The sequence below is a fragment of the Gymnoscopelus braueri genome (assembly GCF_963280865.1).
Source record: "Gymnoscopelus braueri genome assembly, chromosome: 1".
Lineage (NCBI taxonomy): Eukaryota > Metazoa > Chordata > Actinopteri > Myctophiformes > Myctophidae > Gymnoscopelus > Gymnoscopelus braueri.
The window spans coordinates 60,540,101-60,554,978 of NC_137603.1; the positions used below are offsets into that span (position 1 = coordinate 60,540,101).

At 42.4% G+C, this 14,878-nt stretch overlaps 1 protein-coding gene across 3 annotated transcripts in view; it reads right to left on the reverse strand.

Annotated features, from left to right (window-relative positions):
• The window catches only part of tcf12 (transcription factor 12), a 174,982-nt gene that overhangs the window by 28,852 nt on the left and 131,252 nt on the right, over positions 1–14,878 (reverse strand). For all 3 annotated transcript variants that reach the window (XM_080436664.1, XM_080436665.1, XM_080436663.1), the window contains exons 11-15: positions 14,565–14,664; positions 10,807–10,946; positions 9,510–9,654; positions 8,763–8,833; positions 3,775–3,880 (exon numbers count right to left, since the gene is read on the reverse strand). In XM_080436664.1, the coding sequence (XP_080292790.1) occupies positions 3,775–3,880; positions 8,763–8,833; positions 9,510–9,654; positions 10,807–10,946; positions 14,565–14,664 (562 nt within the window). The remainder of the gene's footprint in view (positions 1–3,774; positions 3,881–8,762; positions 8,834–9,509; positions 9,655–10,806; positions 10,947–14,564; positions 14,665–14,878) is intronic.

A 14,878-nucleotide genomic window follows, 5' to 3' on the forward strand; every position in this document is an offset into this window, starting at 1 on the left:
ATTTATTTTCAAAGCAAGCACTTTCAATTTTAACTCAAATCTTTGCTTCTGGGGGTCTCGGGCACAACACATTTTCAGATGGAGGTCCGTGGTCAAATCAATTTGGGGGTCCTTGACATGGAAAAAGTTTGAGAACCACTGGTTTAGGGTACAAGGATGAACAGTCTACACACGTTTTTGAGCGGTGTAGCCGCTCCTATAAGTGGGTTTGGGACCCATCCGTGGCGAAAGTTTTTCTTTCCGTCGCGAAAATGTGTCTTTCGCTGTACTGTGATTGGCTGATTGGCTGTGACGTACTGTGATTGGCTAGCGAGACGCATGATGAAATTAATAACTCATAAATAGCACCACTCACTTCAAAAAAAATCTTTTTTAAGTGAGCTTCCATCACTGTGATGACCACTGTTGTTTTTGAGCACCGAGCGGTGCAAATATACAAGTGTCATAGCAAAGGGTCTGAATACTTATCTTTGCAGGACGTGCTGTGATTGGCTAGCGAGACACATGATGACATTAACTTAAAACTTCGCTCATAAATAGCACCGCTCACTTCACACTCGGTGTGATTATTTTTTGTTTGTTAGGGTATATATTCCATCTCCAGTCTCCCAGGTATGGCCCTGGAGGGGCCTTTCAGAGATGTCCCAGTGTACACAGGGGGTGATAGAGGGGGGTAGTAGGGGCTGTCCCTGTGTGGAGGCCGTCACGGTCCTCCACATCATCAGCTGAGTCACTGCCCCCCCCCCCCCACCCAAATCTACCCACTGGCAGATAAATGAGGTCTTTTGCAGCCCGGGCCATGGGGGCGAGGGGGGGTGTGGTGGGGTGGGGGGTAACAGCTGTCCGTGGGCCAGGGCAACAGCTGAGGCTAAGGGGAGGGGGGAGGGGGGGGGGGGGCATAACGTAGAGACAGCTGTCGCCACTACATTACCGCACAGGGCAACAACTGCTGGGCTGAAACAACACGCCGGGCTTTCCCTTAGCGCGCTCTCTCTCTCTCTCTCTCTCTCTCTCTCTCTCTCTCTCTCTCTCTCTCTCTCTCTCTCTCTCTCTCTCTCTCCTTCATTCTCCCCTGGCTTCTGTCAGCCCGTTTGACAAGAGCCCACATTATTTTCCTCATTCATATCGTTTATACCCACTGCTGTCTGTCTGTCTGTCTGTCTGTCTGTCTGTCTGTCTGTCTGTCTGTCTGTCTGTCTGTCTGTCTGTCTGTCTGTCTGTCTGTCTGTCTGTCTGTCTGTCTGTCTGTCTGTCTGTCTGTCTGTCTGTCTGTCTGTCTGTCTGTCTGCCTGCCTGCCTGTCTGTCTGTCTGTCTGTCTGTTCCGTCATGCAACACTGAGACACTTTTTGTCACAAACCCAAGTCACTCAAAGGTGAAAAAGACTATCGTTCTGTACACGGTAACATCCTCAGTGTTTCGCTTAAATCAATCGATCAAACTGGATTTTCTAAAGCACAAGTACGTATGTCAAGACGCAACTCCAAGTTGCTGCACATAAAAAGTGGACTTGTCCATTTTGTAACTCAGATTTGTACACTCTCACAGCAGTGGTGTAAAGTAACTAAGTACATTTACTCAAGTACTGTACTTAAGTACACTTTTGAGGATTTTTTTTACTTTACTGGAGTATATACCATTTTCAATACTTTTACTTCTACTCCATTACATCTCAGAGGCAAATATTGTACTCCACTACAATTATTTGAAAAGTTTAGTTACTAGTTACTTTGCAGATATAAATTATTATATTATAAAACACACATCAACCACTTCAGCCCTATTGTATAGGCTATTTGAAAATAGCAGATCTACAAGCTCACAACGCGTCGCATCGCCGCGCGTTGTGAACTTGTAGATTGGCTATTTTCAAACATTTTAGTACTTTTAATTTTGGTACTTTAAGTATATTTTGATGCCAATACTTTTCTTTTGTACTTTTACCCAAGTAACAATGTGAACACAGGCCTTTTACTTCTAGCAGAGTACTTCTACATTGTGGTATTGATACTTTTACTTAAGTAAATAATGTCAGTACTTTTTCCACCACTGTCTCACAGTGAAATTAACACTTAGGATTTCAACAAGCCAATCCCCTCCCAAACGACTAGATCTGAGGTCTTATCGCAGTATACCTCCTCGGTCCCAGAATGCACTAAGCAGTTGCTGCGAGGCAAGAGTTGTTACAGCTTTAACAAGGCCTTTTGACCGCCGTGGAATAACAAGGCGCTAAGGTTTCAGCGTGGAAGACATCCAAGAGCTTCTGAAGCACGTTCAGATCAACGCTTCATACAGAAAGGAAAATATTTCATGCGTCATACCGGGGACATAAGTTCATTCTAGATGCTCCGCACTCAAACTCGTCCTGCCAGCTTAGAAGCCCCAAAACCCACTTCTGTACTATCTCATGTCATCAAACGATGCTATTTATTTGTAGGAACTGTATTTAACATACTACATGCGGGTACCGTGCGTGTAGGTTGAGGGATTTGAGTAGCCTGCATGTCATTGCTGTCGGGCAGAAACCTCTTATCTCCATATTTTAAACGTTTCGCGTTTTTTCGTCAATGAATGCCCTACTTGATCATACAACAGCGTCACACGAAAGCATCAAAAGTAGCAGATCTACAAGTTTGAAACGTTTGAAAGTTTGAATCATTGGACATAATGATGTTTCTACCCGACAGAGACGATATAAAAATAAATCACACACAGGCCCAAAATTCACATTTTTACCACAAATTCCTGAGCTTGAAAATACACAGCAAAATAATTGTTTGAATTCCTCTTGTCAAAGCAGTGCCTGTACCACTATCTTTCTGCTTAAAGGAGGAGTTCAACCCCAAAAAATGAATAATTTTCTGCCTTGAATTCAAATTATTGGCACAGGAAAGTGACAAAACCAAAATAAATGCCATGAGGCTTAATTGGCTCAGGAATGCGACAAAAAAATCGCCATGAGGCTTCGTGGGGTGTGCAATTGATAAAAAACAATAACTTCTTTGGGTGGACTGCTCCTTTAAGATGTGTCGAGATGCAGTGGACCACAGAATCCAACATGGTATATTTGGCTACGAAGACCGGGAACGAATCTGTGTCATTTTCAGATTTCTTTGGCTATTCAAAAAATAGCAGATATACAAGCTAATATATATAAGCTATATATATATAGAGGATATACAAGCTATATATATAAGCTATATATATAAGCTATATATATAAGCTATATATATAGCGCGGCACCGAGTGCCACGCTATGAGTTTGTAGATCTGCTATTTTTTTTCTCGTAAAAACATGTGCAAATCTTTGAATATAGTATATATATTTTTTAAGCAAACATTTGTTGCCACTGGGGATTCTACAAATGTCTTCTAAATCCAAACAGTTTTCTGAAAAACGTATGTTTCTATATCAGTGGTGCACAAACTTTTTCATGTCAAGGACCCCCTAAATTATATGTATTTGGCCACGGACCCCCATCTGAAAATATTTTGTTCCAGGGACCCCCGAGAAGCAAAGATGTGAGTTACAGATGTTCAGGTGAAAAAAAATATATAATAATTTGTAAAAAAAAATAGAAAGATCTACAAGCTCATAGCGTGGCACGAATTGACGCGCTATGGGCTTGTAGATCTGCTATTTTTGAATAGCCAAAGTAAATGACGCGTTCCCGGATTGAATGGTTTAAAGCGGGGCGGGAGGTGTGTGCAGACTGATGCTCTCTAACCTGCCCTTCTCCCAGAAGGGGTGCCGGCGGCGGCAGCCATCACCGTACCTGCTGAGGAGGCGGCGCCCGCTGTGGCCGTCAGTGGCGAGGGAGAGCCCACGGGGGTCGACGGGTTGGACGGGAAGCTGCTGCTCGTGTGGTCAGGTGAATAAATCTGTTGCAGAGATCGAGGGAGGGAGGGAGATGGAGAGAGGAGAGGAAGAGAGAGAGAGGGAGGAAGAGGAGAGAGAGATTCATCATTTAAGGCAGCATAAGCAATCCTTTAGTCAAATCCCAAGTTGTCATTTCTCTGTGCTTTTCTTTAAATAATAGCATGGTGCCATTTTCTCGCCAGTCTAGACTAGCACACACACCACCATATACGGTACTGTACACATGAGGCTGTTTTCAGGTCTTAAAGTAGTACACCATATTCACTATATTACTATATTGTTGCTGTCGGACAGCAACCTCTTACTTTGAAACTTGGTTTACCTATGATCCTAGATTACTATTTCTATGAATTTGTATCTATTACCTCGTGTTTTTCGCTTACTGTCAGTCGTTCTGGATTAAGAGCGTCTGCTAAATGCCTAAAATGTTATATTGTAAATTGTCGCTGCCTGCAGAGTGTGTGTGTGGGGGAGAGAGAGAGAGAGAGAGAGAGAGAGAGAGAGAGAGAGCGCGAGAGAGAGAGTGAGAGAGAGAGTGAGAGAGAGAGCGAGAGCGAGAGCAAGAGATATATGTCGTGTTGTTTTGTGTCGGTTGCTTCACCCACTCAAACACACTTGCCCGGTCAGGCAACCCCTGAAAGTCAACTCCACTTGCCCAAACATTTTACTTACTTGCCACTGGGCAGTCGGGCAACCATTAGAGTCAACCCCTGTGTCACACACATCCCTACACCTGAGAGGTGATACCGAGGTCAACGAGTTTTAGGATATGTCCCCTCAGTCACAAAAAGAGCTGGGAAACGGGAGGATTACCTCCTCCTAAACTTCCACCGGGATTTCATTTGTTTAAACTTAATGCTGGATTAAAGCCTGCAACACATCTCTGTGTCCCCCCCCCTGTCCCTGTCCCCCCCCCCCCTCTTTAATAAGAGGATATTTTGTTCCATAATGGAACATGTCTCAGAGAGCCCAGGGTATTAGGGGGGGGGGGGGGGGGGTGGATTCCTTCTAATTAGGAGAGAGAGAGAGAGAGAAAACAGCAGACCCACAGAGCTTTCTCTTGCGAGTTAATATCAAATTGAGCTCGCAGGAAACCATTTGACTTCTGTACGGGACGATAGAATGCATTCATTATCAATAATCTCCTTATTCAATCTTGATCTCTGGGCTTTAGCTTTTTCAATCAACTGAGAGTCGAGCTAGATACAGAGACTTGGCTGCTGAATTTCAGAGGCTATGCTCTCTAAAGCATTGGTTCTCAAAGTGGGGTCCGGGGACCCCCAGGGGTCCTTGCCGGGCGTTCCAGGGGGTCCCCAGCAAAATGTGTTGATATAGCATCACAATAATGTTAACCACTTCAAGCTTTTATACTTTGCCTAGCAGATATACAGCAGATATACAAGCTCACAGAGCGGCACCGAGTGTCGCGCTACGAGCTTGTAGATCTGCATTTTTGCAAACTTTGAATGTACATTTTTCAACAGTTGTAACTCAAATCTTTGCTTCTGGGGGGGGGTCCCTGGAACAAAACATTTTGAGATGGGGGTCTGCGGCCAAATACATATCATTCTGGGGGTCCTTGACATGAAAAAGTTTGAGAACCACTGCTCTAAAGGGAGGGGTGTAATGGCTATTCATTCCACATGCTTTCATACATCCCCATCATAATGTTACTCTCTGCTTAGTATGCCATCGCTGTCGGACGGACACCTCACTTTTTAGTTATTAGTCACAACTCACAAGTTCTTGTTAACACTTTTGATTGGTTAAATATTTATAAAACGCACAGACAGACTTATATACAGAGACAGTGTCATATATGACAAAGTAGGGCGTTCATTTATGAAAAGAAAATAATTACAGCGATGATGTAACATCGTAACATTAGATGCTGAATTCAGTTGGAATGCAAAGGGATTCTCAGTGTGAGTAAGTAAGTCTGAAGAGCCTGCAAATATTCCTTTGTTTTCCCGAAAGCGAGTCGTTTATAAACCGTGACTTCTGACCCCCCCCCCACCCCCCGAACAATATGACTTGGCTATTCTCGTCCTCTACGGAAAACTTAATCTGAATTCAAAACCAAACACACACATCTCTTTTTTTTTTTACTGGAATAAACGAAGCTCCGCCCCCCTCATCAGCTACGCTCCCCGCGGGCGGCGGGGGGGCCAATAAGCACGGCCAATTTAAAAGGGGCGGAGAACAAAAGCCCCGCAAAGAGCGCCCCTGTGGAGGGGAGCCACAGCGGTTAGAAACTCCCCTGTGTGCCCCCCCCCCCAACCCCGAACACAACCCAACCGTGTCCATTTCACTGCTGCTTTGTCATGCTAATAGAATTGAGTCTGGAAATACAAAAAGACTTAATTCGTGATTATCAAACCCCACCCCACCGCACCCCCCCCCCCCCCCCCCCACCTCAATGAACGCACGCTTTTCGATATTGGGGGTGTGCAGCACCATTAAGCTCATCTATTTCCCAAATGTAGTCAACTTTCATCTACTTTAATCTTCTCATCATTAGCCAAAGGGTTGAACGGGGATGTTTTCTATAGGCCACTTTTTGACTTTGACTTTAATTGTTTAACCTCCAAAATAGCTAAAACAGCACATCTACAAGCTTGTGTTGTGCCACGCTGTGAGCTTGTTTATCAGCATTTTGTTTTGCTATTCACCGTACAATGAATTCTATAGGGCTTATATTATATTTGGCTTTCAGTCTGCCATAGTACATTTTTTGACATGTAAGTTGCACATTTATGTACTGTATGTGTTTTGTGTGTGCTGTAGTATGTAATGAGCTTATTCTAAAATATTAAGCTGGTTAAACTGGTTAAAAACAAAAGCAGGCAGGCGTGACAGAATGTAACACAAAGGCATGTTTTGGTTATGTAAAAAGACAAAATGCAGTCCCAGAGACAAGACTGCATTCCAGCCATTGCCTGGAGAACTGTAAAGGGACTGAGAAGTTGAGTTAGAAAGATGAGTTACTCTTTGTTATTTCTAAACAGAACAATTACGTGTGGTTTGTACAATTTAATGATTTAATGATTTGAAACACAGCCCTTTGTGTGTTATACAAAAAGGGCTGTTCCCTTTGCCTCAGTGCGAATCCTCCATCTTGTCTTTCTATTCAAATTAAGTCATTTAGACCGGGAACGCATCTGTGTGTCATTTTTAGATGTCTTTGGCTATTCAAAAATAGCAGATATACAAGCTGGTAGATCTGCTATTTTTGAAAATAAAAACGTGAAAATGTGTGCAAATCTTTGAACATATATTTTTTAAAGCGAACAAACTCAAATCTTTGGTTCTGGGGATTTTGCAAATGTCTTCTAAATCCTAAGTTGTTTTTTGAATCTATTTGGTCGTGGACCCCCATCTCAAAATATGTTGTTCCAGGGACCCCCCAGAAGTTGTAACAGAGTTAAAAATGTTGGCTTTAAAAAATATACATTCAAAGATTTGCACAAATTTGTACTATTTTTCAAAAATAGCAGATCTACAAGTTCATGGCACGGCACTCGGTGCCACGCTATGAACTTGTAGATCTGCTATTTTTGAATAGCCAAAGAAATCTTAAAATGACACACAGATGCGTTCCCGGTCTTAAAGGGTTAAGTCATCCACATCAGGCTCAAAGAGCATAATTGTTGATGTTTGAACTAAAATGGTGCTTCTTCCGCAAGCGGACTGTTTTCCAGTCCAGATCTTCATCAACAATTTAGTTTTTTACCACAAGAAGCATTTCAGACGAAGACTAATAGTGGCAGATTGAAAGCGGTCGTCTTCCTCGTTGACACTAGTGTGCTAGTTCCACTTCCAGGGTAGGAAAAACAACTTGTGCTTCCAGATAAAACAATGTGCCGAGAATAACCCGCCGAGAACTGCTGAATCGAGACTTAAAAAAAAAAAACTATCCTGTGGGTCAATGTTTCCCAAACAGTGGGTCGAGACCCATCTTTGGGACGCAGACCCATTTTTATGGGTCGCGAGTAAATATATTTAAAAAAAATCTGTTTCCTACATAAAAAAAATATATGTATATTATTAAAAGAATAATGTATTCACAACTTTTCATCAATTAAAAACAATTACACTTTTTTAGAATAAGTAAAATCTAATAATTTCCATAAAAAAAAAAAAAAAAGCTTAAGAAGTAGTGAAAATAGAAGATCTACAAGCTCATCACAAGTGATCGCATGGTGAGCTTGTAAATTGGCTATTCTTGGCTAATGTCCCCCCCCCCCCAGAATGATATGGATGCTGGGGTTCAAGTGGTTAACACTCTTGGGAGATGCATTACAACATGTCACAGATACCGATGGCTTGATTATCCAAACTATAGTGTGTAATCCTATAGGATTTAAGAGTATTTTTGATGTACAATTCCCTTCCTTCGAACACTCTTAGTTTAAGCCTACATTTATCCAGGCTTAGACCCAAAAACAACTGCAAATAATATCCTCTTTTTTCTTTTCATCAGCATTCAGTATAGCACTTAATTCCCAACATGGCCATTGAGGTCATCTTCTTTTAGAGAGAGAGAGAGAGAGAGAAGCAAGCCATTATTATTCTAATGCACTGTGGAATCAAAATACATTTTAGCCCACTATCGCATATATAAGGTAGGACATGGGTTTCACACCCTAAAAGAGGGATCAACCTAGAGAGGGGGGGGGGGGGGGTAGGGAGATCGTATACTTAATCAATGCTGATGCTAAAACGGAGAATGCAATTTTAGATAGTGAATGGATTTTCCCACATTATATGTACAGCAAATTGATTTAAACCCCAATAACCGTAGTAGATTGAAACTAATGTTATGTTTTTTTTTATGCACTTGCATCGGCAATGGACTGGTAGGATATGACCGAATGTACTCACAGAGGCTAAAGCCTTGCCCAGTGCATCTCCAGTCTGTGAAGTTCCAGTGGCGTTCCCCCGATTTGCAGCAGCTAGGAAGACAAAAAAAAAATAGCAAACTCTTGACAAAATGAAGAGCGGACATACAGTAAGAGCACATAAGTAGCTGCTTGGCCTGCTGGCATTAGGGCCCTATCGTACCCCTTATGCCTAAACTTGTTTGCCTTTTTTTTTTTACTATTTTGAAAAACATTTTTAAATAGTTCAAATAGCTGATCTACAAGCTCACAACGTGTTGATGTAGATAGGCTATTTTCACTATTTTAAAATGTTTTTCAAAATAGTAAAAAAATGCCAAGATAGGGCCCCTCTCTTCAGCCACTCAATGTTTTTATTTGATGAATTCTGTGCAGGTACAGTAGCAAACATTTAACCACTTGTCATAAAAGGCAAGTGGGTTAAAAGTTTTTTTTTTTTTAACCACTTGTCAAAATAGGAGGAAATCTACAAGCTCACAACCTGTCACGACGTGACACACATAGAGATTTGGTGTACTGGAGATTTGGATGGATAAAAGGAGGGGGGCCAAATATAGACCCCTGGGGAACGCTTTCGCGTGACGCTGTAGCATGATCAAGCAGGGCGTTCATTTACAAAAAAAAAAACAGTTCAAATAAGGAGATAGGAGGTTTCTGCCCTGGGGTGGGTAATTGACGCGTTCTGTGCAGGTGGCAGACTTTTTAACGTACAGTAGCTGTTAGAACATACCCATGACCCCGTCGGTGGTGTTGTTGACAGACGGAGTGTGTGTTGCGGTGACAAACGGTGACGCGCTGGCATTGCTCCGGTGGAAGCTGGACATGGGAGGAAGACTGGCGTTGATGTCCGGAGAGACCGAGTGTGGAGGATAGTTCTGAAAGAAACGTTGAAAAATCCCTTTATTTCGAGTCAAATAAATGTGCGTATGAGCATTTGAAAAGATTCCAAGCGCCTTGACACGTTATTATCTCCGCCAAGAGGTTATGCAATCGCTCCTCCGTCTATCTGTGTGTCTGTTCAGTTAGCAGGTAATCTCTCAGCACCACTGCCCTAAACATGTAGCGTTGTTGTTGGTAGGAATAATAATACGAGTGATTCCTCCCCACACACATTTATGGGTATTGTCACTGTTGTTGTATCCTACAGGCTCAACCTGCCAGTGAGGAGCCCCCACCGAGAGGACGTAGAGGATTCTTCCTACTCCTCCCGACCCAACACTCCCTGCTGACAGGTGCCGCCCCCCAGCCCATAGGCGTAGGGAGTACGCGCAGTGGCAAATATCACCCTCCCCGCCTCGGCTACCCTCCCCCGAACACGGGCCAATAGGCTCTATGCACAGCAGCCACGTTGGAAAGAAACTGGGCCTCTTCCTTACTTCCTTCACAGGTGTTACCAATGATAACTAATGAAGGCTCTGTTCCATTCTGGTCAAACAGAGTCAGGGTGCTGATATTGTGCATGTTGGCTCACTGGAAACACTCTGCTACACCAGTGGGTCTCAAAGTGTGGTCCAGGGACCCTCATGGTTCATTGAGGGGGTTCCAAATGGCCCCTTACGGGTGTGTAACTCTGAGAGTGTACAAATGGAACCAAATGGACCCTTACGGGTGAGTAACTCTGAGAGTGTACAAATGGAACCAAATGGACCCTTACGGGTGAGTAACTCTGAGAGTGTACAAATGGAACCAAATGGACCCATTTGGTTCCATTTGTACACTCTCAGAGTTATGGTTTGAGAACCACTGTGCGCGACACTAAAATGGAACAGAGCCTTCATTAGTATCATGGGTAACACCTGTGAAGGAAGTAAGGAAGAGGCCCAATTTATTTCCAACATGGCTGCTGTGCATGGAGCCTATTGTGTTCGTATAGATGCTCGACAAAGCCCGGATGCACCGCGGTGGATGCGAACCCTCAGGCTCCGCGGTGGTGGTGGGCAGGTACTTCACCACTGCACCACCCCGAGCGCCTCACAAGACAGAACTATGATTTTGTCTTTGTGTGTGTGTGTGTGTGTGTTGCTTACCAGTCGCTCGTGTGAGTGGAGGTTGCTGTAGTTTCCTGACTGTGGCATGTGAGAAGAAGACCCTCCCAGCATTCCACCGTAGCCGGGCTGGCTGATCCCATTGGACGAGTTCCATGGGTCAGAGGAATTGTGGGTCCCATCTGATGATGATAAACAACATCGGTTCGTCACATGAATATCAACAAATCGCCTCTGTCGGGTGGAAACCTCATATGTTCCAAAAAACGTTACCTCAGTCAGATAACTCACAAATTGATTGAACCAATATTATAAACCGAATATATATTGAACAAATATATAGAATGAGAATACAATGTGGATGTAATATTTTATCTTGGCGTTCAGGCTCTGCTATTATTTTTCTCCCTGCTCAGCACAATTTAGACAACCATCATTAAACATTAAAAGCAGGGAGATAGATATATAATTTAAAAAAACATGGGGAACAGACCAATAGCAGAGCCCACTGGTGGTGCTGGGGTGGTGCTGGGGTGGTGCTGGGAGCAAGCAAACACTGCATGACAACAAACCAGAACACACAAAGCGGATGGAACGCCGATTTAGGTGAGCTTAAATAACCCGCCCAATTGGACGGCTGATTGCCACGTCAGTGTATGACGTATGGGTCTTGCATGACGCTGTATACAGCCACATAGAAACCTCTCGAGTGTATGCTGCCTGAACTAACTCGCAGGCTACGTATCATTTTTCAGGATTCAAATTCAAAAGTAGCAGATCTACAAGCTTGAAACGCAGCGATAAGTGACGCGTTTTGAGCTTGTGGACTACTTTTGCTATTTTTGAATGATCATGAATCATGCCATTTTTGGATCTGCTACTTTTGCTATTTTTTAATTATGGTATTTTTGAATTATGCCTTTGTGTGACGCCGTAGTATGATCAAGTAGGGCGTTCATTTACGGTAAAAACATAAAAAGTAGAAATATGGAAATAGGAGGTTTCTGCCCCGACAGCAACGGTATCACAAATTCAAGATGTTGCTGCTAAGAAGAGAACTGGAGCAAAACGGTCGGAAACGCTGTTCCTTCAAAAGGTTTTCCTCGGGTAGAAGTTGATCCAGCTGCACTAGTGACAGACAGTTTGTTTGGTTTGAAAATCATATCCAAACAAGGCTGACTGAATGTGGTTTTAATGCACGACCGAGCAATTGAAAATGGTTTCTGTTCTTACATTCATATCATATGGGCAAAGATGATAGACTCGACTTTGTGTTAAAAGCCAAAATCAGTTTATTGTTTTGGGAGAAGCCAAAGATGTTGGAAATACGACATCATAGCATCCAGATGATTTCGTTTGATGAGTTGATTGTTAACGTCATTTCCAGAGTGATACCCACATGTGGATGCATTGATGTGTCATGGGTTGTAAAAGCTGGTTGGATGTAAAACAGAGGGTACGCAGTGTGTTAGAAAATGTGTTTCAAAGGCGGGGGTGAGGCTCAAATGTTATGATGAAGAAATGTGGAAATGGGCCCTGACAAGGCTTGAAGTTATTTTGAAAAGGTCATGAATTATATGCTATAAAAGGGACCATTTTTCAATTAACAACATTTTTAATTAAGTCAGAAAATCCATGAATGGAAAATTAAATCTCACATTGTTCATGCTATTAACCCATTTAGACTGGGAACCCCTATACATAACTATACAGTACCTTTCAATCCGGGAACCCCTTTTGGGGTTGTTGTTGTTGTTGTTGCTATGTACAGTACATAGCATCATATATTTTTAAATATATTTTTCATAAACATTAGATTTTTTTCAGAAAACTTAGGTCAGGATTTAGAAGGTGTTATATAATGTATATAAAGGTATATAATCGGCCTCAGGTCTAAATGGGTTAATATACCATAACAATCCATACAATATTCAAGTATACTCAAAATGTTATACTGGGACAAACTCAAATCAGACCCGAATCAAGTAAAGAAAAGTGTGTTGTTTGTGTTGGTGTTCGTGTTTTAAAAAAACCCTGATAAAGTAAACCAGACTTACCAGAGCACGCCGTTTTGGTCTCAACACAGACATACATCTGATAACCTGACCTGACCCCCCCCTCCCCCCACCCACCCACCCAACCAACCACCCACCCCGCCACCCTCCTATCTCGAGGTCGAGGAAGGGAAAGGAATACTTTGTGTGGCTTTTTTGGGGACTGAAACATGAGTCTTGTGTCCTGCGCGCACACACGCCGCACACACAGCTGAGATAACACAACAAGGCCCCCCCTGCTATTCTTTTATGACCTGGAAGTCAGACTGTCCACAAAGAAATAATACCGCCTGCATATAAATATATATATGTAACCCAGTTTACACAGTGTGAGAAACAATTCAATCTGTCTGGCCACATCAGGAAACTAGGCTACCAAGTCATTTAATATGGTTACAAAGCTGTACTGAACGGTGCAATACAGTGACTCTCCCCAAAAAGCCTGTCATTATGGTCCTGTGTGCAACAAGGCTCGACAAATAGTTTTTAAACATCACATAAAGACATCATTCTCGATGCTTCTTCACCTAGTTCTCTATCTGTTGTTCAGTGATGGCCAGAGGGTGAATGTTTTAGATTTTAATGACTGCATCAGTGGTTCTCAAACTTTTTCATGTCAAGGACCCTCAAAACGATATGTATTTTGCTGTGGACCCCCCCCCCCCCGACCTGAAAATATGTTGTGCCAGGGACCCCCAGAAGAGAAGATTTGTGTGTTTTTTTTTTTTTAATCTTTCAAAAAAGTAGCTGATGTACACGCTTACAGCATGGCGTGAAGTGACGCACTGTGAGCTTGTAGATCTGCTATTTTTGAATGAGCCAACATATAAATGGATACAGTGGTTAAAATGATTGTGATGCTGTATTGACACATTTAGCTGGGGCCCCCCTGGAACCCCCTCAAGGACCCCTGGAGACCCCTAGGAGTTATAAGTGAAAATAGAGTTTTTTCCCCAAATTTTTAAACATAATCTTTGTGGTTGTGTCCAATCTGATCAATGTCAATCAATGTGATTTCTGTTTATTAAAGAGAGAGGCAGACCCCTGTTACTGAACAAACACTCTATAGCAATAGTTACTATTGGAATATAGAGTTTACATAACAAAACAAAACAAAAACACTTTTTTTAACACAAAGAAATATCACTTAAACCCCATTTAAATAATAAGATTTAAATGTATGCCAGACTCTCTTGTGATCCCCATGCAGCCATATATGGTCTCTGTCTCTGTCGGGTGGATGTCCAAAACTGTTTCAAATAAAAAAAAAGCATCAAAAGTAGCAGATCTACAAGCTCAAAACTGCTACTTTCGATTCTTTCGTGTGAGGCTGTTGTATGATCAAGTAGGGCATTAACCCATTAAGATTCTTCAAAATGTCTGTTTTTGAAAAAAAATACGTATGTTACTATGTCAGTGGTTCTCAAACTTTGAGTTACAAATGTTCGATTGAAAAAAATATATTCAAAGATTTGCACAAATGTTTACGATTTTCAAAAAAATAGCAGATCTGCTATTTTTGAATAGCCAAAGTGTAAAATAATGCTTTTTAAGCTCAAATCTAAAAATGACACAGATGCTTCTCCAGGTCTTAATGGGTTAATTTACACGAAAAAAACACAAAAAGATAGGAGATAGTGAGGTTTATGCCCGACAGCAGCAGCGATTACACTACCCTGGATGCATCTAAAACAATCAGAGCAGGGCAGATGTGTATGTGTCAAAAAAAACATCTAAATTACTCACCGAAAAAAGTGCTTGCAAACATACTGCTGGAGGGTTTCGGCGACGAGTAGGAGGGCGAGTCTCTGTTGAAGTCTTCTGAGTTTGGAGACGGTGCGTACACCTGCCGTGTGAGAAAAAAAGAAACGTTATTAGCGAGGCGAACATATGGAGCCGCCGCAAGCCACAGGAACGCTGGGAACCATCCGTCAGGCTGCAGAGCTGTCATTATATCGAAGAGGCGTTCGCTACATACAGCACAACGCCATCTTATCAAGTGTTATTCATGGAGTCTATAGAAGCTGATGTCATTTTAACCACATTTTAACCACAAACTT